The 25167-nt window shown below is 37.8% G+C and overlaps 1 protein-coding gene and 1 long non-coding RNA gene across 2 annotated transcripts in view; one reads left to right on the top strand and one right to left on the bottom strand.

Annotated features, from left to right (window-relative positions):
* The window catches only part of LOC124644951, a 107825-nt gene extending 87632 nt beyond the window's left edge, over positions 1-20193 (bottom strand). Inside the window, exon 1 of the mRNA XM_047184646.1 lies at positions 19716-20193. Within this exon, the coding sequence (XP_047040602.1) occupies positions 19716-20193 (478 nt within the window). The remainder of the gene's footprint in view (positions 1-19715) is intronic.
* The window catches only part of LOC124644953, a 113366-nt gene extending 91950 nt beyond the window's left edge, over positions 1-21416 (top strand). The window contains exon 4 of the long non-coding RNA XR_006986127.1: positions 21250-21416. This is a non-coding gene — a long non-coding RNA (uncharacterized LOC124644953). The remainder of the gene's footprint in view (positions 1-21249) is intronic.
* The last annotated feature ends 3751 nt before the right edge of the window (positions 21417-25167 follow it).

The following is a 25167-nucleotide window of genomic DNA, read 5'->3' as shown; positions in this document are numbered from 1 at the left end:
GGTACATACATATTTAAAGGGGTTGTTAGTGCTCTATTAAAAGATGTAGCTTGGATAGCGAGGCGGGTGGCCCGAGTTAGCATCAAGATGTAATTACTGCATATTAAATTACTGGCTTCTGCCAGCAGTTCCACCTGCGTCCCGAGGTGCTTTATTCGCGCACCTGGATAAAAAGTAGTATATGGCCTTCCTCGATAAATGGGCTGTTTAACACTGAAAGAATTTTTCAAATCGGAGCAATACTTTTTAAGATTAGCGCGTTCCAAACAAACCCTTTATATTTCTAGAGATAATATTCAGTTGGAATACTTAAATTGTATAAATATCCTATAAAGGCGACAGTTCGTAGGTAAACCTTCACACATTTTTATATTCGAGATAATATGGCGGCATGCCGAGCGAATAGTAGGAGGTCTAATGGTACGTTCACACGCGCGCGTTCAAATCGACATTCAACGGGCACAGTCACGTTCACGAGCGTCTAAACGGTACGCCCGAGCCCGTGAACGCGCCCGTGCCCGTGAATGCCGCGAACCGGGCGAGTGTCGGTTTTTTGGCAAAGTTCAAAGGATGAATGTGCGGGCGCCCGGCGACTGTTTACACGCGCGCGGGCAGTCAGTCTCTCCTGCGCTTTCGTGACGATTAAACGTTCTAAGAAAGTCGCTACGATCGGAGATTACAACATGGCGGAATTGTTAACGTCGTTAATCATTTTGATTCTTTTTCCAATAAAAATAAGTTAAGCCAAAGGCTATGACAGCAACAACACCGAGATCCTCGCTGCTCGCCATTCTTGCACTGACTGACACGACGGCGCGCGTGTGAACAGCTTGAATGTCCGCCTGCCCGCGACGGGCTGCACGCCGCGCAGCCCGCCAGACAGCCCGCCGGGCTGCGCGGCGCGCGTGTGAACGTAGCATTAGAGGTTTACAGTTTAAAATTAAAATACTCAACAAATAGCTGCAGTTTAGTTTCATGGTTTAAAAAAAAACAGAATCTGTTTTATATTCTTGAATTTCTTCGTGGGTTTTGTTTAACTTATTATTAAAAATGAAATACATAAAAAATGATTTTCTTTTTGAATGTAAATTAATAATGAACAGGAGGATTTTAGACCATAACTTCTGAGAAAAAATCGAAAGTTCCACAACCGCGAACTGAATGAAATAAGTCATTGTTACTACGAGGAATTGCGAAGCTGATTTAAACGAAACAAACGGAGTTTAAATCTTTCAGAGAATACGACCCTTAAAATGATACAGGAGAGAAAATGTTGCTTGAAAATAAATGAAATAACGAAAATATTGTACATTTCACTCACTATCGCAACTCAATTACATTAAGTATATCAAATGCTTTTCGTTTTCCAGAGAAGATTAAACTTGCGGTTTCCCAGAAAAGATGGAACTTTGCGCACTGATATTTTTACTGAAGTTTTTACGTAAGCTTAAGTAATATTTTTTAACTTAAACTAAAATAATTTTACTTTAATTATTTCCTTAGATTAAGTTACTTTTTGCATGAACATTGAATCGATAGTTCGTCGTATTACCTATTGGTGGAACTCGGAAGAGTAGGAACTTTTGAAATAACGTAAAAAAAAATAGAACTAGTCAGAAGCACTCTTCGTAAAAGGTTTGTTTAGCATGTTTGACAGCAGGCGAGCGATGCGGGCAAACTTCTCGCGCTGTAGGTACCAACATTCAAAGAGTGCAGTGTACTGAGCGAGTTTCAATTCTGTTATAAAAACAAAATTGTGTGCCACCGAGCCACGGAGGAGAAAAGACGAGCTGTTTTAATTGCCACAGCGGCAGTCTAGTTGCGATATTTATACTTCAAATAACATAATTTCAAAAGGTTTCAATTTTTTTATCAATTTTTTTGTTCCTTTAAATCAGTGGTTCTTAACCTTTTTGACATGAGGGACCACTTTAACTAAAGTTTGTCTTGCCGGGGACCACCTCATCGGTTAACCTAAATTAGCGCCCATTTCTTTATTAATTATAAAAAAAAACTGAATTTTTGGGTCAGTTATACTCAAAGCTAAACGCATGTCGGCAGTTGTGTAGATAAGCAAATGAAAATAAAGAAAAAGTTGCTTATGGAGTTTCCAAATGCGCGAGCGAAGCGAGCGCGAAATTTTTATCGGACCTAAACCAAATATTTTTGATCTGTTAACAAATGCAAAAATAAGGGCATGATATGTAGCTTCTGAATACGCGAGCGAAGCGAGCGCGAAATTTTTATCGGAGTTAAAACAATTACGTAAAATTTTGACCAAACGTACACACATCAAAAGTGTCTAGGGATCAAGCATTTTTATGCGGATTTCTTGAGATTGAGATGTGGCTTTGTAATAAATTTATGATTTTATAAATTTATATGGATCCTTTTTGGTGCATTTCATAATTTGAATCAGGAACTGTGAATCAAATTCGAGTAAAAGATGAAAATCAGCTGTCAATATTTTCCCTATAAACACATACAACGCATTGAAGACATTATTAGTGCTACTGTTTCCCTACTACTGATTAAAACCAACGTTATTATGGAGCGGCGACGTCATTTAAGCAGGGAAGAAATGCTCAGAGCCGTGGGAATGATAGAAGCTGGTTCCCGGCAACGTACTGTGGCTTTAGCTCTGAATACAAGTCAGAGTGTTATCAGTCGACTTTGGACACGTTACCGAAGCACTGGTACCGTAGCTGAGCGCCATGGAGGACGGTATCGCTGCACCACACGGAGACAAGACCGATACATTCAAATCTTAACTCGAAGAGCTCCAACAATAACCGCCATGATGTTAGCCGTGAGGCTTCATCACTCTTCAGGGAACTTAATTAGCGACCAAACAGTCAGAAACCGCTTGCATGAAGTGAACCTTCATTCCCGAAGACCGCTACGGGTACCACCTATAGCAATGCACAATCGTAGGATTCGATATCAATGGGCTCTTGAACACAGAAATTGGGCAGAAGAACAATGGCGTTTCGTGTGCTTTTCTGATGAGTCTCGTTTTGGTATGAGACCGGATACAAGACGTATACGACACTGGAGAACCCCTGGACGCCAACAGCGATTAAAATCCTGCCAGGAAGTCCATCCTTATAGTGGTGGAACCATCATGGTATGGGCGGGTATTTGGATCGGCGGAAGAACTGAGTTGATTTGGATCAGAAGCAACCTCAACGCTCAAATTTATGCTGAGACGATTGTATCAGACGTCATCGTTCCTCTACAAGTGCAAATCGGTCCCTTATTTCAGTTAATGCATGATAATGCACGACCGCACACCGCAAGAGTTGTAAGACAGACTCTCGCGGCAGCTAACATCAATGTCCTGCCCTGGCCTGCTCAGTCGCCAGACTTGAACCCGATTGAGCATGCATGGGATATGCTACAGAGAAGAGCTCTGCCGAATATGGAGGGTATCCAGTCGCAAGAAGACCTTTTTTTGTTGTTGCAACGAACATGGGCGGCCATTCCACATCGTGATTTGGATGAACTCATTTTGAGTATGCCAAACCGATGTTCTTGTGTTGTTAGTGTTCGCGGTAGAAACACGGATTATTAATTGTTTAAGTTACCCAATAAACTTTTAAAGAAAACTGTTATTTCAGTCTTTTTTTCGAACTTTTGTGTTAGTGTTTCAAATGTCAAAAATCCCTTTATTAGGAAAATGGCAAATTTCTTTATTAGTGCAAAGGTGACTTGGTTTATCGTTACTGTGACAAACGAAAACACTTTATTTGATGAATCCTTAAAGAAAATTTTAATTAATATCAATCAGGAGAAAAGTTATTGCAAAAATATATGTTGATCCCTAGACACTTTTGATGTGTGTACTTAATGTTTTGTTTGTTTACAAATGCAAAAATAAGGGCCATAATATAGTTTCTGAATACGCGAGCGAAGCGAGCGCGAAATGTTATCGGACTTCAACCAAATAATACGTAAAATTTAGCCCAAACGTACTGAACTTTTTGTTTGTTGACAAATGCCAAAATAAGGGCATACAGTTTCTGAATACGCGAGCGAAGCGAGCGCGAAATTTTAATTATTTTTTAAAACTCAAAACCAAAATTACGTAAAATGTAGCCCAAACATACATTTTCACGAAAGGGGGGACTAGGTTCGACACACCCGATATACGTCCATGCGAAAACCCCCGCTCGCAATTATAAGTCGATAAAAATTAAGTTAGATAACGTATAGCAACGTCGCGGACCACTTGGAATGCCTCCAGGGACCACCAGTGGTCCGCGGACCACCGGTTAAGAACCACTGCTTTAAATGGTTTGATAAAAGACTGTTCGATTAATTGGAATTTACTTTGCAAAATCAAATGTCCCCCTAGTGTTGTTAAAACAAATAATCAACACGTCATCACTTTTGGTACGGGAATTTCACAATTCAGTAGTTTGTTTTGGTTTAACAATTAAAGGGTTTTCTATATATTTTTTCTAACGAATAACTAAAAGTATGTTGCTACCACAAATGTTGTTCCAAATAACGATATCCTTAGAGCAATTTTGAACCACCTGAATATGATATACTTTTATACACCAAAAGAGCTACATTCAGTGACTTGTTTTTTTTTTTTTAATTTAAATACAGTACCTAAGGTTCTAAAATCTAAAAAATGGAATAGATAACCATAGGTATAACCCAAAGAATACAAAGCTACCATTATAGGAAAATAGGGGGTTAAAAATAGTCTTGAACTATAAATGTTGAATGTAATGTAAATAATGTACGTCAATAAATTACTGTTCACTAACTGGCACGATGAACTCCAAATTCGTCTGAAGGTCGAATGTACAATGGCCTCGCAGGATCGTCTATCTGTTTCATTAAAACTGTTGACAATCACCCAAACTAAATATACCGATGACTACATCATGTACTCCATTTCTATTTCTACTCGAACATTCCGAGGATGTGTCAAGATCGTGTCATAAGCGCGTCGATTTACTTAAGTGCCTCTTAGTCGCCCGAAAGCTCTTAGCACATGGACCAATCGCTTGCCATTTCCCCGCATACACCAATGACTATTGTTGGAAAAGCTTAATATACATGAACGACACGATAATGTTATTGCACCGCGCACATTTTATCCAAAGTGGGACGCCGACCGTACCCCAGAGAGAAAATAAAAGTGTAACAATAGTTGATGGCACTTCATTCATAAAGAAATATGTTACAGATAAAGCTGATAAAAATAGAATACTAAAAGCGGCACAAAGGGTAATGTATCTCCGTGTTCATGTACCGATTGTGTCAACCTATCGATCTAATGATGTTCTTTAGTACATAGTTCTGGTTTCGTATTACATTTCGTGTAGAATACAAGACGTATACATTGTGTAGGTATGGCAGCAAGCATGAACAATCCGTTATAACCCGCATTGAATATGAGGGCAACAACGCATGCGTGATGCGGCTTGGAGACGAACAATTAGACGATTCACAGGGATAATGGCCGGAGACTGTGTGCGCCAGCTAGCACGTGACACTGTGTAATTCCCTACATCCCTTTGTGATAGTTTTCACTTGCACAGCTATATCTATAAACGTACTTACTTATATTAAAATATCCATTTTGAATCCACTACTGATGCTACTCAAATAATTTTATAAATGATCTAAAAACTTGTCAGTTGTATAATAAACAAAAATAGGTACCTATTTTTCTTAATGATGATGTACTAATTTGCGTTTAATAGGCAAGCCACTCGTTAATTTAGAACGTTCGTATTGATTGTTTGGCAAAGAGGTGCTATGACGGTTTAAGAGCGACACATTTGTGGTGGTGTTGTCTCTTTCTACCATTTTTCACTTGACAATTTCAGCTGTAAAAGCGTGGAAAGGTACCTACATTATTAATGTATGGTAATGAACATTTATTTAAATGAAACAAAACGGAGTGTTTTTGTTATCTACGTAATAATTTATAATAACACCCGGTCCTGCACATGAAGTAATAAACACGTTATTTTGTTCAAAACTGCTTTTGGCGATGTCATACCCGCCTTGCATTTCATTTCAATAAGATAAACTGCAATCAAATGAAAATGTATTGTGAAACTATAATAGCCCAAGGAAGGTGCAAGAAGAAGTTATTTCTGTTCGCTAATTACTTTGAAAAACACCTCGACGGAGTGTTTTGTCATCTAAAGTTTTCAATTCTATACAGGATGCTTTATAATCAGGTTCTATAAAGAACTAGTTCACTTTATTTATGCTCTCCCAAACAAAGGCGTTGATTAAACTAAAGTTTTACGCTGTTTCCAAGAAACTACAGTCAGGTACGATTGTGAAATGTCAAAACCAGATATTAAACGAATTTTCGCCTTTTAGACTAGTGAAATTGCGGTACAGATGAATGCTCAGTTATTGGATACCTCCACAATTCGAAGATATGAGGGTCGTCGTTGTCTAGGGCATACCTTCATAGGGACACACATACAACCTTGTTCGCGTATAACTTGTTATCTTCACGTCGCTGAGCATTGTTCACGCTCCAGGGTTAAGCAGACAATGGCAACTGTGGGATGGCGTAACGCCTACTTATGCACTTGAGTTGGAATCGCGATATGTGTCACAGCCTCTCGTGCTATTTTATGTTGGGATTCGGCCTGCGTGCAGTCGCGGTCACCTTACGCCGGTTCAACAACATGAGATAGGTCAGAGCGAGTCAACGAACGTCGGGACGCACCAACTTAACCACGGCTCTATGACCTTTCTTTTATGCTGACATCAGACTCAGAAATTTAATTCACTTTTGGCATATTTTACAGTGAGCATTGATAGGTCAAAAAATAGGTAACAGTTTCTTTGAGATGGGATTAGATTAATTGAGATGTTATTTTAATTTTCTTGAGTGCCAATACAATCCAGTATTTCATTTATTTTAGCCACAGAGCTTCTTTATTACTTTTTCTTTACTAGTTAGTTATGGTTCAGAAGGGTACAATTTTCAGCGTCTTTTACCTATGGTGTCGCGTAGTATTTATTATGTGTGTAGGTACTTTATAACGCGGTTTTGCTGTCATACAAGACTGTATGTACTTAATCAATAAAAACTTCACACGCCTACAAGGGTACCACGCTTCTTTCACAAAAGAAAAATGTCTTTATATAATGTTTATAAACATGTGAGAGAATTAGAACACCATACAAGAGTCAGTCATTACAAACAACTGATATTCTCCGTTGAAAACTGACAACTGTCAAATGGTTAAAACATTCGATACTCCTAGCTTTATCTCTGCTTTACACATGATGTTGTTAACTATAAAAACTAAAAATAACTCATGTGGCTAAATCACCGAATGGATTAGGTTATTTTTTTACAATTCGCCATAGAATATCATAAAGTATATGTGATAGGATTTATTGTGATTAGGTACGACACGTATGTACCTGTATACGTTCACCGATCATTGTCAGTTACTGTGAATAGAAAACACGTATGACAATATGAAACCGGGGTGTTAATCCCGCGACCGACTAATAAGTAATAACACAACTGTGGTTTTATCGCAATCCTACTAACTAATGTAAACATAATGAGATTTTTATAGTTCGCACACTATTTGTTATCGTTTGCTAAAGCCAATAGACCAGACAAAACGGTGTGCGGCACTGTGGCGATGTCGTGCCGATAGAATCACTTGCCTAGCCTTTTCTACTCGTAACTCTGAAGGCTTCTTTCTACCCGTAAGGACTGCCAAAGATGATGAAATGACAATTGGGACCTACAGTTTCTCGTGCCATCCGAAACACAAAAGAACTGGTTATGACATGATGGTCACCCATCCTAAACTATTAACCTAATCTATCGATCCGCGCGACTTTGACAAAGCTACGAGCTCTTCTTTCTAAACACAGTAAAATACTGTATCTTAATTATATTGTTTAATTGATCACGAGAACATTTCAAAGAAACTTGTCAATGAGATATAAATAAGGTGTTATCGACTTTCTGTACCGAATTTATTCTTATTTTGAATCGACTTTCTTCCAATATCTGATTGAGAATTCACAAACATAGAGATGAAAGGGAGACGCCTAAAATAAGCAAAAATGTATTCTTGAAGTGTAAATAAAAGTACGCTAACAATAGCGTCAGCAATCATTAGAGTAGTTTGCGGAAACTTTTCAAAGATGCGCTACTACACTACGCTACTGTACTGTAGTACATACTTTTCTATCATTTGATACTCAAAAGTGTTATTAAGCATTTAATGGAATTGGTAATAAAATGAATGCCAAATAGCTAGATAGATTAAGCGAAAAATGCAACATAATATTCAAACGCATATCCAACTTTTTCTTTTTACAACAAGTAGGTACTATCATACTGGTTGGTGAAGAACTCAGGATCTCATTGACTTAGACTCGCCCATAAACCATACCTAATAAACTCATGATCTTCCGAACCTTTTTCCAACTATGCTGGGGTCGGCTTCCAGTATTACAAGATGCAGCTCAGTACCAGTGTTTCACAAGGAGAGACTGCCTATTTGACCTTCTCAACCCAGTTGCCCGGGCAACCCAATACCTCTAGACTGGTTGTCAGACTGCTTCTGACTACCCGTAACGACTACCACGGATTTTCAATGAGAATTAGAATTTAGAATGACTAAACTGAACTTAGTATAGCATATTAGCTACACTTATCCTTTACTTATGTAGAGCATCAATTATGGTTTTCGTAATCGAGAAGATAATTGATAACCGATTGGTTATCGAATTTCGATATCAGAATCGAGCCACCCGAATCAATGGAGGGTATCATTCAAACAATAGCACATTTCAGACAGACTCCAATGCATTCCGAAATTGCTGCGAAGCGTTGGCTAATTAATTGGGCGTTTGTACCAAGATTTTACACCAGCAACTTGCTCTGCGATACAAACTTGTGGATCTGGATGTAACTACACTGGATCTATTATAATAGACCTGTAGGTCTATAAGTATGTCCCCGACCTAGATAGTAATATATTTTTTAACTAAGTATGATATTTTATTACAGCTTTATTTACTATTTCAATAATATCGTAATGATTTGAAGTGTACGCACGCGTCAAGGTAAAAGCCTCCTCCAAAGATTTCTAGTTCTGACACCTTTGGTTAATTCATAGTACTACTCGATTACATTCATAATTACCTAAGATATTATTACGCTTAATAACATCGTGTGAGATAGCGGCTAATTTTAGTGGACACAAGATAAAGAATAAAGCCAGTTTAGGATTGCATTCTTTTTTCTACAGCGGTACTTTAGCCTATAGATTTTTATTTGTATCTTCTAATGTATATAGATACCGATGGTACCTCTTTTCTTACAAATAAATAAACGAAAATAACGAGATAAATAATAAAGCCTGCTACTACTTTACACTGTTTGAAAAAAAAATATTACTTGATATTCTGTGAAACAATAAAAACATTTCATAAAAACTTCTACGACTTTTCAGTGCTTTACGATAAACGAATATTACTTCGGTCTGTACATTTTCTGGAATCGTAATTAATTATTGCACTTTCATCGTTATTTTGATATGAAGATTAACTTTTCTCGTGGAATCCTCAATTTTACCTCGAATACGCACACGTTAAATTATAATATTGGTTAATTATTTTTGGAAATTGACTTCCACAATTCCAGTTTCATATGCGATTTAATCACTTTTGCTTTATGATGATTACTTTGTACATGATCTTTGAAAATGTTGCAGTCCTTTATTGCCTCTATAAAGTATGAGCTTACCTACATATATGAATCAATTTCGTGTCGTGGGAGGTAACTTAACTAGGAATGTCTCGTCGGTAACAACTAGGTTCGCAAATAACTTGACGCGTACTTGCGGTTAACTTTAGATTGTTTGAACTTCACCGAGAACCGATCAAACAATTTACTATCTTTGAACACTTCTCCTGTGTAACTCCTCGTTAGAGATACTGAACTAAATAAATAGATGCTTCGCACACACACTACCACAGTCTATTCTTACTTTACCACATTTTCATCATCATCATCTCCCGAGCCTTTTTCCCAACTATATTAGGGGCGGCTTCCAGTCTAACCGCATACAGTTGAGTACCAGTGCTTTACAAGGAGCGACTGCCTATCTTACGTCCTCAACGCAGTTACCTGGGCAACTTTAGTACTGTTTAACTTTGATTATTATATGCCTGTCACGTGAACTTAACTTTACAAACATAACCGACTACAGACGATCGCTTGCATTCTGTTTTTAAAAATCAAAGCCACATCCATAAAGAGACATAATACGTGGCTTTTGTATATTGTACCCATCGCCAAATGACTCGTCAGTGGCCAGTAGGCTTAAGTAGTTGCTTCAGACAATAAAACACGTGAGTTCACTCGTTGTCCGCGTGTTGACAGCTCGTCAACGCGTAGATGCGTAGCTCCGGGCAGCGGAGCGTGGCAGTGTGTGACCCGCGTTAGTTATATAACTCAAGCGAGGCCTTGAGTGCTCTGTATGAAGTACTAATGTGTACGTGGATACGTTGCTGGCAGTTCTTCTGTTCGAAGTAGGCGGGCTATTTCTTTTGCAATTTTTAATTAAATCAACAGCTTTATATACTTTCATTTAGGTACTATTAGATTTTTATCTGTCGTTATATCTCTTATTTTTGTACATACTTTGTCATAATTAAAGCCTTCAATTCAGTAACATCTTCAATTCCCGTAAGTGTATACATTGTTCGTAGCGTTCGTAGCCGTAGCCAGCCGTAGCGCACACTGTTAGATGACGTGCTACGCGTCAGCCTCAACCTACGGCTAATGGTCGCTCTGTTATTCATGTGCTTTCGCTTATATGGACGTATGACATATTTCAGTGTTGCGGTTGAACCTTTCTTAGAATTTGTTCGTATACAATTGGAGTATTTAAAGAGTAAAAATGTCATAAACAGTATAACATTTTGGCCTGTGACCTTTTTATGTTTTCTTGTAAATACAGTCTTTTACCTTATACCATATAAAGAAATGAGTGATCAATGCGAAGGCGCCCAGCAAAGTAAAAGATGATTGAAGCATTTATGAGCGAACATTCATTCTGGTGATGAGAATAATGGCATGTCAATCAAGCAAGCTGTCGACTCGGTCAGCTGCACCAATACTATTCGTAAGCGTCATCTGTCCATGTCATATTGTGACGGGGAAAACTTTAAAACAACTAGGTACAGCTTTTCTCACTGCATTTAACTTTTTTATCGACTGTCTGAGATAAAAGGCTCTTTTTTAGCCAGAATTGTACATACGTGTACAATGTTCCTTTCTAAAAAGTGCCGTGCTGAATGCACGCTGAATGCTTTGTTTCAAAAATAAAAGTGGCCAGGTGAGATTGAGTTTTTCAAACTTCAATATTTGATGCATCTTTCTTTGCCTTGTATTTGTATGATAACTGCATGATGCTATGGTTGTTATGGTCGACAAGAAACTTGATATAAAGCTTTGATATTACAAAATCTTTATTAGAAAGCTACAAACCTTTTTTACTCCATTCACTTCTAAATAAATAAAACTTTAACCTAAAGTTAAAACTTCACCGTTCGCTTATTTCCAGAGTCACGTGGGTAAGCATAAAGTGGTATTAAAATGATTGCAGGTTATTTTTATTTATATTTCAGTGCGAAAAGGGAGGGTTTCCCCCAACTTTCCGATGCGCTCTATATTCATAACCTGTATCGGGTTAATGTCAGCATACTACTACGACTTGTAAACAAACATTAAGAAGAATGTACACCTTTGTACATCTGCGTTTCTCGACAAGCCGTTTACTTAAAGAAGGATGTCGGACTTTTACTCATAGTTTCAATGCCGTTTTTTTAAGAACGAAAACTTATCTGCCAGTACCAGCTCAATTAATTAATGGATGAGAGTTTTTGTTAGGCAACCAATTCGTCCTACTGATCACCACCTTCTGTTTGAATACTCTTGCCTCTTGAGACCGTAAGTCCATATTAAATATTCATAAAATCACAGTTCAGGTAATAATTAATACGGGAATTCATTAGAGAATCACTATTACCTCGTTATTGGCTTTCTATGAAAATGTTTTTCCAACTAAGTATTGCAGGCACGTGGAGACAACGTTATGCTTTAAGTACGTAAATGTAGCTGATTAACCGTCGTTACGGGAGGTAAGCTGGTTTGCAGCTGCTTTAGACATTTAATTACCTGTCGCAAAAGCAAACCAATTTTGTTCACAATTTAGAATATATTGTGTTATTCTATCGCGGTTTACGTTTGTTTCAGTAATTAATACTGCATACAGCGCATTATTACTGGTTTTATAATGAGAAAACTGGTAGTTACATTGCATATCATAATTATGTCAAGGATCTTTCTCGGAAACTATCAATGGTATTACGCCTATTTACCGTGTAATCCTGTATAAATTAACGGTACAATAAAGGCTAAATGCATTAAACGCCATCTGTCATCTATTGACAGATAGTGAATGATGTTCTAAATACAGTAGTATTTAGCACTAATCGCATTTACTGAACACTGGTACACTACAAGTGGCTCTAATGGGCTTCAAACTACTCCATTTAACGCGATTTACGTTTAATACGTTAGTGGGGATATCGGTGTTATTCGATAGAATGGTATACGTGTAACCTGAGCCAATTTAAACGTCCAATTTATGTCATGAAAAATTAAAATAATTTTAATTGAATTGAAAAATGTGTTCGTCTACGAGTGTCAATTTTCTTTGTCACTATAAAAATCGTTCAAGCTCATGATGGAACATTAATATAATGCTGCGTTTCGCAGTTTGTGAGAATAACCGTAACTGGCTATTTCGTCATAAAATCCTCAAAAAATAAATGTTCCAAGTAATCCTTTTGTTAGTGGTTCAATCGTAAACCGGATCCAAACGGAATGGTTAGAATGGTGTTAGTTAAATCACAATGTTTTTTGACTACAGAATATTCAACAAAAATACCTTTCAAAATTCTAGTAACTATATTGTGGAGGTTTTAAAAATATTTATGCTCATGATAAAAATGTGTCCCCTAGACGACCTGCATTCAAATAATTGTAATGCCTTTAAACAATTGTGAAAAAAACTGGTCTGTAAGAAATGGGGTATAAACCTATTTAGCTTAATCATTGACGTGTTACAAAGTTGGAACCATCAAACAGTTTATAGGTGGGTAACCAGAACGTGGACCAACTTTCCTAATAACCGGAGCGTTCCAATGTTATTTTTTCAACTTTTAGTTCCCCGACCTAAATGGATTCGGTTTTGTTTTACGTTTCAGAGGTTTCCATTTACTGAAGCTAGTTAGACTTAAATGTGATTTAAAAATAGAACGATCTTTGATGTTTTATTGAAATCTTTTCACTTTCTAGATATTTATTCTATTCGGTCTGCGGTTTCTTTGATGTTTTCATAAGAGATAGAAGAAAAAAGAGGTCGCTCTCAACTCAATTCAATGGTTATAAATATTGCAAATGGTTTTATTTCTTAATGATGACATTAATTATATAATAACGATGTGTTTTAATGAATGATTTCAATTAACGGGTGAATCATAATACAAATATTTTAAAACACCGTGCAAGAATGTAATACAAATCGGAATACGACACTTACAAACAATATACGCTATCAGATGAAGTATTTATAAACTTGAAGATTCAATTGGTGTCATCATTACGTGTTCAGTTGCGTTGTCTGACCTGATGTAAACTATTGGCACTGAGGGATTCATGTTTGACCGATTAAACGAAATTGCGGTTCGAACGTGTCGCAGCAGCCACCGTTCAGCGACCACACTGGCTTTTGAACAAGACAAAGGGATGTCCTGATTCTATAAACCTTCCATTTTTCGTCTTATCTTTTTGCAGTACAGTTAAGTTGATGCAGCGAACGGCAGTCGAGGAATTTATATTTAATATCTCATCTTGATAATGCAATCGTTGCTATCGGAGATAAGTGCTATTGCTCAATACTGGGCTGCGGTGGGAATTCCGGACCGGGAAAAGTATTATTGGGTTTTTCTTCGTGAAATTCGTTAAGACTAGGCCCGGGTAGTAAAAGTGATTGGATCTTATACTTATCAGGATTAGTACCAATGTCGATTAGTACCTGCCATGACGTAATAAGGCTAGATTGTTTTGTGATTTGAAGCAATCTACATCGGCGTTCTGGTTAACCTGAATACCTTTAATAAAAATGTCATTCACCTTATAAGTCTAAAAGCTATAATAACTTATAGGGCTTAAGCTGAAAGTCTGTGACCCAAGAATACTTCCTAGATAGATTGATACTTATTGGAGCTTATGTCTCAGTAATAGCCGCATTTGGTAGGTTGAAGTTTCGCTCGCCGTGGTCGATCCGTCGAACCGCTAAGCCGGAGTTGCGGCGGTATTTCTAGATCTTCGATAGTCTTTGTCGAATCAGTCAGGTACCATAATATCTTCGTCAATCGGATTTACCGATTTAGTTCGTGTTATAAGCGTGTTACCCTTTAAGGGGATGAGATAGACATAGTGGCTACATGTAATTTTATAAACTTGCAATTTTTCTTCACGAAATTATATCAGGTTATTGTGGCTAAACCAATGATTACCTGCATTAATTAAAGTTTTACATTATACTAACATATCTATTCCGAAGTCCGTATAAATACTTACCATAAAATGTTTGCCTAGGAGGTTTTATTGCAACTACACACTGAAACTCGAGCACGTAATCTGCTCTATTGTTCTCATCTATACATATAATAAATCTGTAAAAAAACTGTGTCTGTACATTGAATATATTTAAAAAATAATAATTGGGTGGGGTTTAGAAACAGTAATGGAGCACAAATCCAAAAAAAAAATTCTGTCTGTTTGTCTGTATGTCTGTATGTCTGTATGTCTGTATGTCTGTTTGTTTGTACACGCTAATCTTCGGAACTACTGAACGGATTTCAATGATTTTTTCTTTGTTGTATCAGTATTAAGCCTGGTCAACATATAGGCTATAATATATCTTCGAAACTTGAAGACCTGATGCAGAACTCCAACAGACCAACAAAACTATAAGAGATATAAAAATGGTGCCATGGCAAAAATTGTTTCATGTGATGAGCATTTTTAGTTGAGATAATAAATTTGAAGATCTGGAACACCTGATGTGGAACCCCAAGAGCCCAGCTTCTCTGTACCATATACAGGTATGGCGTTTTAGCAAAAGTTGTTCAATTTGATAAGCACTTTCTATTGACTTACACAAATTGAAGATCTAAAACACCTGATGTGGAACTCCAGGTGCCCAGCTAGACTATAGCATATAGAGGTATGACGTTTTAGCAAAAGTTGTTCAATCTGATAAGCACTCTCTGTTGACTTATACAAATTGAAGGTGTAAAACACCTGATGTGGAACTCCAGGAGTCCAGCTAGACTATAGCATATGAAGATATGACGTTTTAGCAAAAGTGGTTCAATCTGATAAGCACTCTCTATTGATGTATAAACATCGAAGATCTGGAACACCTGATATGAAACTTCAAGAGCAATACTACACTTGAAATGTATAGAAATGAATGTTATGAAATAGGTATGGTGAATCCTATCCTAAAATAATGGACACGTATTTTTCTTTTCTCTCTCTCTCACAAACAAATAATAACGAAGATACAACAACGCTTCGTTAAGTCACTGCTTAGTACAAATTTTACATACTTAGACGTGGCGTCACGAGCCCTCACTCTCCGACTTTGTTGCGTTATATCTCATTATTATTTTGTATGTCTCTTCCAGACCTCGGGACTACAGAGTTCCGAATTTTTGGGAGGCAAACGTGGGGCCGAAGCCAACACGCTGAAGCCCTTTTGAGACAACTTTAATGAAATGGTGACACAATACCGTCGATTATCCCTTTATACACTATAGAAATGAACCCAAGGACATTCACCGGTGGACGTCGTTAAAAAAAAGACAATCCCCGGTTCTGTGCTAAACTATTGCTAACTATTGAGGGAAACTACTTGGGCTATTTGTGATGGGATGTTAGTGGATGTCAATGGTACATGTAAAAATGGCAGGTGGAGACTCGCCACCTCACTTACTGGGCCCCCGGGAACCTGAAGCGTGAGGATACCTCGGCGGACTTTAAACACAGATTACGCGCTCCCTGTGCTTACCATGAGGCACCTACCCTCCGAGCAGGGCTACTAATCCTGCTCTAGCGACTCCACTCTGGACGGCCAAGCCAAGCCAGAGGCGTGAGACCTACCCCCGTCATGGTTCACTCCGACCGGCCGGAGATGGGGGATACTCTCCCTGGAGAACTCAGCATATAGTATAGCCCCGCGGGGTTGCTACTCCCCGTCATCAGCCTCAGATGTCCTGCGGTGCCTATATCTCATTATTATTGTCGTTATTATCTCAAGAGCCTTTGTCCCAATTATGTTATGGTCGACTTCCAGTCACGATGCAACTGAGTACCAGTGTTTTACAAGGAGCGACTGCCTATCTGACCTCCACAACCTGGTTACCCGCTCAACCCAACATACCTTGGTAAGACTTACTGGCTTCTGACTACCCATAACGACTGCCAAGAATGTTCAATGACAGCCGGAACCTACAGTTTAACATCCCCTCCAAATAACGGTTATTGGTATCCAAAATATACGTAGAAAGTACATACGAACTTAGAAAAGTTGCATTGGCAGGCACTTGCCAGACCTGGAATCAAAGACGCACGCTCATACTTGAGAGATTGGTTCTCTACCCACTAAACCACCACGACTTCCACTAAGTCACCACGACTTTGTCATCTATTTAATGTTTTTTTACGTAATAATACGTGTAACATTTTTGCCACATAACTTAAATGCAGACTTATTAGAATCACTACTTTTATCCCTATGATCACGCCTATTGCGGTTCAGTTCTCAGCGTTTTGTTTAGTCCAATTTAATTAAATATATGGAACGTTTCTAATGTTTATCCGTATTCCGTTGTTTTCAAGTCAACGGGCCCTTAAAATTCAATATCAGACGGTTCAGATCTTTGATTTTGCTGACCCCGTAGTCGCTGGCATAAGGGACAGGATCCGCGTACGAAGTCGCGGGTCGTACGAAGTCGTACGAAGTCGCCAACGATAATCGACTAGTTTTATATTTATCGGGCTGTTTATTGAAGTAATTGCGAGAAAGCTCTAGTTTTTTTTTTCCTTTCAACGCAAAATTTTAATTTGTTGAAATGAATTACTATACTATTTATGCAAAAAAATAAGTAGGTACAATAATTATTACGATTTTACGCATGACATGACAACTCTGTTTACACGCAGTTTTTGCAAAAATATGACCGGATTTTTTTTTTCTATCTCAGTATTTTCACGAAATGAGCTTCACAGTAGACATTCACGCCAATTGCTGCTAAATTTTCAAGCAAATATTAGTGTTATTTATTATTGCTGGACGTGAAAGGCTAGTCTGTTTTCGGAATAATTCATTGGGGAAGAGATTAATTTGTACATAATTCCCAAAAGAGACTTATGTAGCAGTACCTAATGACTTTCGTGAAATCGTGTCTTCTTTTAATTTAACATTAAGCTGTACCTACAATATATTATACCGTGTCATCATCATCGTTATTCCAGTGCTGTCTACTTATTGCTAAACGTACAGGCTTTTATTATCGTCTGCGAAATACTTTTTTGTTGGTCAGATATTTGGCCTCTATGATTTCAGGTTTGAAAATCTTAGTGCTATTCCCGAACTACAATTACGTTCAAATAAAACGGTGTTTCTTAAGACATATTTTAAAGAAAGAAGTATTATTTTATATTGAAAAATTAGAAAACAATTGGAGCCTTCGACATAAATTTTTCCATCCGCAGGAATCCTTTTCGTGAAAATTCCGCCTTACACCTGATCGGATTTTTGAAACGTAGGTAAATGCATTAAACATTTTCGTTGGAATGTAAAAGCATATTTTTCAATAAATTCTCAAAGGAATTTCAAAGCGCATTCGTGTAAAATAGTTCTGTATTGAGTGTATTTACCGATAAATGGAATGCGATAACGTTAAATATAATATTTGCGGTCTTGAATTGATGCATAGCGGGTAAAAGGATAAGTTACTAGTAATTTATATTAATTGTAAGGGCGGTGTAAAGTGTGGTAGTTGCAAATAAAAACTTTTATCTGGGATTAGACGTTTGCAATTAAAACACATTAAGAGCAGTTCTGGATTGAGGTTTTGAATTTGGGAATGCTAACTAGTCAATTATTTCGTGAGCTTTATATGGCTTTTGTACGCGTATCAGACATTCACCGTGTTACCACAAAAACTTTTAAACGTCAGTTTATGGCTTGTCTAAAAAAATGCCAAATTATGACGTTGACATATGGGTTATTTTTGCAGCCATAATTTTTTTAGACAAGTGTAAAACAGACGTTTAAGTTTTTGTAGTAAGGCCATCAACGTTTTAGGCTTGTTCAAAATTTGTTAAATGAGGGACACAAAGAAAAGCAAACCGCCTACCAGTTTTCGTTGTACAATTTTGTTCTTATTAAGTCAGGCAGGGAAAAAGTTTGACAACTCTTAGGCATCTATATTTTTATGACAACATTGAATTATGAACATGCACGAATTTAACTTTGCATCAAAAAAAAAAACAAAGACTTTCCGAAGTCAGTTTAGTCAAATGTATTAGAAATAGAAACTTGACAATTACAATAGGATTGAATCAATTTTCACTTTCTATATTTAAAAATGAACGGCACATATTTTTGAGGTATTTCTTTTGAGTTAATTTCACGTTTTTGCTTTTCTTTATCATGGATTACTATCAGTATAATATTAATGATTTTGATTGTATCTTGTTTTTATTTACATTTATTTCAAGCGTGGGTGTCATTTAAGATTACGAACATTGATATTGGCGAATAACCAGAGCAGGTTTAGCGTTTTTGGGGACGGGAGAGTCGCGAGCGTTATTGATTGAACGTATTATCAGGGCAAGAACCCACCTCCAAGAAAATGTTTCGGTTAACACGACTAGTTCTGACTGTCAAAGCGGTGACTTTCTGAATTATTATTGATTATTCAGAGTATGCGGTGGATAGTCTCGGGTGTCTGGTCGACCGTGAACGTTTAAAAAAGCGAAGCAATGAGTGCTCTTGCCTTAGATGAGAACAATAGACTCTCGGTTGTTTTGAAACCTGACACCAGTTACGTCACTTGTTCTAATAACGATCTGACATGATCTTAATTGTTGTTATTGAGTTTAAACGCCTCATTGTGATATGACATGTACTCAGTTCGCTACAGCTAGATTGCAATTAAAATTTTAATCGTTCTATAATCCGAATGACGTGGACATTTCGCTTTGCAGCACAAAAAAAACTACAGTCGCTGTATAGGAAAATGTGAAAATAATATCTTATATTTATTCTAACCCGTATTTCTGACATGTATGAAACAATGAATAGTATAGATAATAATTAGTAGATATTGAACGCTAGAAACGTCTGTACACGTAAGGTTTCACAGTATGTTCGGTCATGCTGTCATGCTGGCAGATCGTGGTGTGTCTGCCGTGAATATGAAGTGTTTCGTCGCTCAGCTCCATAGGACGGGCAAGTGGAGGTGTGACAGGGACAAGGCAGGCGCCGGGATGAGTTCGTCCTTGGCAAGGACGTGGCGGGGTGACTCACCTAGAGGCTGGTGGAGCGCGGCGTGCGCGTCGCAGTCGGCACAGATGGTGGAGCGCAGCATCCGCTCGCGCTGCAGCCGGCGCAGCAGCTGCAGGTGCTGCGGCGTGAAGACCGTGCCCGAGCGCTCGCCCACCAGCAGCACGTCGCCGGCCTCCCACCAGGCCTGCTCCCGCAGCGTGCCGTCGCGGTTGAACAGCCCCATGTCCTTGTACCCCTCGGGCGGGCTGAGCGCGCCCGCCTCCGGCTCCTGATAGCGCTCGCACGCGCCGCATCCTGAGCATTCGTCGCCTTCTCCTTCATCAGAGTACCCACACTCGTCGCGCACAACGATAATATAATCGGCTTCAAAAAATTCGTTGGCGCTCTCATCGAAGATCACCCGATGCTTTTTGGATTTACTGCCTTTTTTAAGTGAAGACTTTAAGTTATCGTGGTCTTTATTATGGCGCGTGTCGCGCGCGGCGCGGTCGCCGCGCATCGTCGCGAGTTGTCGCGACGCGAGTGCTCGCTAAAGTGTCGGAAGGCTAGGACGGCAGGCGTCAGTCGGCGGTGTGTGCCGACTGCAGCGCCGCGCCCGCCTATCGATCGTCGCCGCCCGCCTTGTTGGGGCCCGCCAGCGTTACGCCGACCCGACACACGGGCCCGAGACGATTTCCCACTTGCCATACCATAAACATTAAGCACCGCGCTCGCTCATTAATTGGGCTTATAAATAGAAAAAAAAAATATTTCGTATATTTTTATTTTTAAGTATATTTACTTATTAGATACTTATTCAAAAGCATTCTTCGATGTTAACAATACGATTTCAAGTTTTCTAATTCCTTAGGTATTCGTGGCGCGCTCACCACAGTGAAACAAGTTCAGCTAGTAGCTTTATAAACAAGTGAACAATAGCTCGCTCTCAGTTCTATGTGAGCAGTAATAGTGAGCAGTAATACTCTTAGTTGCACGTTTGTGCCGCATGTTTATACATGCATGTCAACATTGAAAGAGAAAGCGATGAAATACCAACTTACTTACCGATAACTTCAGCCGGTGCCATCATATGTTTTACTTGGATTCATATTCCGCCCAAAATAAAAATTGGAATGATGTTCTGTGAACCTATGCAAATTACATTACGTACAATAGAATATAAAATTGTTACAACAAAAGTAACGGGTGTATGTGAGGACGAAAAAATACATGAAACATCGTTTTCCTTTATTATTTTTACGGCTCATGCCTGTCATGTTTATTCAATTAGTCCGGCGCTCATAAATATAGGTGCGTAAGTATTCGCACCAAGTTGTTGACATTTACAGGAAAGCGTATCAACACGTAGCAAGTCGCTCATATTTACCGCTTACCATTTACCTAATTAAAAAGTTCTCAAATCAATAAAACAAAAAACCCATAATTTTTTAAAAGCACTCTTACGTCTCTGCTTTTTTATATCTTCCTTTATATAGGTGATGTTATTACAGAAAACGTATGATATTTTAATGTACCTGTATCTAAAACATTTTCTGATATTGTATTTTTTTTATAGGTAACGGCGAGCCACATCCCGAGAAACAGGAACGATGAGGAATTTATAGCAGCACCCGAAAAAATCAACCAAATTAAAACTTTAATTACCTTTTTTTGCAATTAAAACTCGTAAATTACACTCTGAATTCGCAAGGAATATACGAATTCTGCAATTGTAAAATATTACTCAATTATTTTTTTTTATTTTCTCTATAAATATTAAAGTTCAATGTTTTCGAGAAGTGAATAATTATTCCCCGTACAGATTAATAACAGACAGATCATTGAACTGTAGAAGTTAATCCGCAGTAAGCTTCGAGTGACGCCCGGCAAGCCCGAACTATGTAGGAAATACCTAGCTGTTGTAAACGTAAAGGAACTTCTACTAAACTTGTTTTTTTCTACCATTCGAAGGCAAACTCAGAACTTCACCATGATCTGGGTGAGAAAATGGTAAGTATTATTGCTAAGTTTCAGCTTCAGGCTACAAGTGAAACTGCATGCAAATTATAAAAAACACATGGGAATGTAGTTAAATTAACACGAAAACATTATAATTCGACAGATGAGACAGAAAAGTTCTTCCTTGATTAAAGTCGTTAAGTACATATCATATTAGAACCCTTTCAACTTAGGTCTTAAAACGAACAATACGAACAGAATATGAACAAAAAGCAAATGTCGTTACCTTCAAAAAAGTAAGGCCGCTCTCAAAATTGCAAGTTTCTCCTATGAATATTGTAGGTGCAATCCGCCGGCTCCGCTGAAATGCACCGCGGCCGATGCAACCACGCAAACGGCGAGATCAAGCGGGTTCCTAGAATAACTTTCATTCAATTATTGTAGTCACTGAGGATATTTTTTTACTTCCATTCCATTTTCTGATACAAATTGTTAACTTTAGACATTATACTTATTACCACGGAGGATTAAAAATCAAAATGGCGAACCCATTAATAAATTGTAAGTATTTCATAAAGTTTTCTATCGACCACAATTACTTAGGTACGTATATTCGTTTAGCGCATACGACTTCGTTGCGATTTCTTTACTGACTTCCCAAAAAGTGGTAGGTTCTCAATTCGTACTACTTATTTACTTCGTGTACTTAGAAAGTACATACAAACTAAGAAAAGCTGCATTGGTGGAAACTTCTTGCCTGATCTGGAATCGGACCCACATTCGTGTTTGAGAGGTTGGTGCTTTACAAAGTAGGCCACCAGGACTAAGTCTAAGTACTGATTTCTTAGAAGGGGAGACTAAAGCTGCTTTCACTGGCATTATTTACGTCATCATCATCTTTTTACTAGATTTAACGAAAACAGCTAAGTAAGTTATGGGGTTAAACGCGAATCAACTGATAAATCTGATCCTCAACCCATTTAAATACCCTTTGGTCTGACTATACACAACTATATTGTAAGATAGAAGAAGTGTAGGTAGGTATGACAACTGGGATAGTGCCTTCCGCATCACGGAGTAACTCTATATGGCATGGCTCACCCATCCACGGACCAGCCGCGCCAAGCTTTACCTAACTACCTCTGATCGGTCAACCTCGAACAGCTCAGTATTATTTACCTCGGTATGTTTACTAACACAAACAAACCAGATATCGGTAAACGACATAACTACCGAATGTTTATATTCAAATGTTCTGAATTTCAATGTTTTTTTAAATATTGTTTAAAAGTTCGTGTTTGTCTACAAATATTATCTTTACACACTTCACAATATTTGTTTTAATAGCTGTTGAATTGTCGTTATAGTTTCATTTTTTTATTTCACTGACTTTGTAAAACATTCTAAAACATATCAGTGGTTCAATTAAAAAAAAAATGATTGTGTTCAAGAGACGTAAAATAAAAAACGGATATTTTTTGTTCACAGTTACTTTTCCGAACTCGATGACAGTCAGACATTTTTATGTTGGTTTTGGTGTGTGAGTGAGTTTTGTATTTACTCACACGATGTTATTTTTTTAACCCCACATTCACTATTCCTATTTCTATAATAATTCACAGTTTTTGTCAGAAATGAACATTTACATTAAAACTATTTTCTTTCCTTGAAATAACTGATGCGACAATTTAATATTCCAGAATTTGTTTTCCAATGAAATGCGTCATAAATGCCAAGTCTTAAATAAACCTTGCATTCAAAAGACAAGAAAGGAAATTGTCATGAAAATAGGTACAGATATTTTGCTGCTTTTCATGGAGCTTAAGGCTCCAACTATATCTATTTTAAATAACTATTCCACTTGACACTTCAGCGAATCGCAAGCCGATTAATTTAATTTACTCGATTGCATCGCTCGCTGCTATCTCACTGCATCACTAGCAAGGGTTTATTAATTAGTGAACTATTAAGTTACTCTAGGAATTTCCTACCAATTATTCTCCTCTAGGAGAGCGATCCGCTAAACTGCATAGTTCTGCTACTCGGATTATCTTAATTTGAACAACCCGCATAACATTTTTTATTATTAGAATTGAGGTTTCTGTTTTAAATATTGTCTAGAAATAACTCTTTAGATAATTCTGAACCTCTCCCGATCCGCCCATCATTACATCTATTTTAGTCTAAAGATTTTTAACATAAGTGGTGGTCGGTGGTTTATGAAATACTTAAAGTCTCACACACACCGCGATCGGTGCATGAGTACCTAATACTTAGGTCTTTGTCCTGTTTAAGGCGGCCAACTTTCCGAAAACTGAATGCGGGACTTAACCTTTCGTGAAAAGGGGGGGGGGGGAGGGTGCATTGAAAAATGATCGGACGGAACTGATAAAATAAAAACCGTAAGCAAAAAGCTATAATTTAACCTATCAATATCGTGTCACAGCGTGCACTAATGTCTTATTTTCAAAATCATTAGGCCTCACGAGTTCAGTAGAAATAAAGAGAACGAGATTATATTATAAGTACCTAATCTGTGTTCCTGCACTGTTGAGCGTGCGCGCAGGTGGGTGCTGTGTAGAAGCGTGGTAGAAAAATAGGGATGCGGGACATGCGGGACGCATACAACTTTTTGCGGGACTATTTTACTAATAATTTCAAAACGGGATTTCGTCAAGCATTGCGGGACGGTCCCGCAGAATGCGGGACGGTTGGCCGCCTTAGTCCTGTTTTACATATTTATTTATAAAGTTTTAAATATAAAATTGCATACTAAGGTACTGTTCACGTCCATCCCATTATTCTCTATAAATAAATAAATTAAATAACGTTTATTTAGCCAAAAAATACAGATTGATACAGAAAGTTTAAACAGAAGGTTTATGTAAGAAGGTATACGTAAGGTTTGTGTGTGTAGGTATATGTACACATCCGGAGTTCGTGATGCAATCCGTCCAAGAAAGATTCTTCTACTTACCTCTTAAACTAGGATTTACCTGTATCTTAAGGGGTAGGGTTCGGCTAATGTAACAATAGCTAAAGAGCAGCAAAACAGTGTCTGAAAAGTGGACATCTATCATGCTATACTAGTTACGGAAATGTTTAAGCCTTTTGAACCTCGTGACATAGATTTCAATGTCACTTGATATTAAGTAATATGAGTGGGAGCCGGAGAAAGGCGTCGAATAAAATGCAAGTTCAAGATCACTAAAATATATTTTTAGCACTTCGCGCTAAGAATTATTATGCAACTCAAAGTTTATTAAATTCTTTAGGTACTGTAATAGTTTTCTGTGTAACCTTTCTGGAGATATTGCGCTTGGAAAGTAAAATCTCCTTACTTTTTTTAACTTTCCTTTCCCAGTTCTATTGTAGATACTTAACTGCTTTCTTGCCTTACAATTATTTATGTCGGTAATTTTAATAGAACTGTTTTCTATTCATCTCACTATTTTCAGACTACTAACACTTTGTTCCGGGGCCGCGGCCTATTTTCATGTCTGAGATATCAAATTGATCGGGTATTTGAGGATAG

This window comes from Helicoverpa zea, chromosome 31 (genome assembly GCF_022581195.2).
Source record: "Helicoverpa zea isolate HzStark_Cry1AcR chromosome 31, ilHelZeax1.1, whole genome shotgun sequence".
In the NCBI taxonomy this organism is placed as follows: Eukaryota; Metazoa; Arthropoda; class Insecta; order Lepidoptera; family Noctuidae; genus Helicoverpa; species Helicoverpa zea.
The sequence above is the reverse complement of the archived record's forward strand: the minus strand, read 5'-3'. Positions and strand labels throughout refer to the sequence as shown.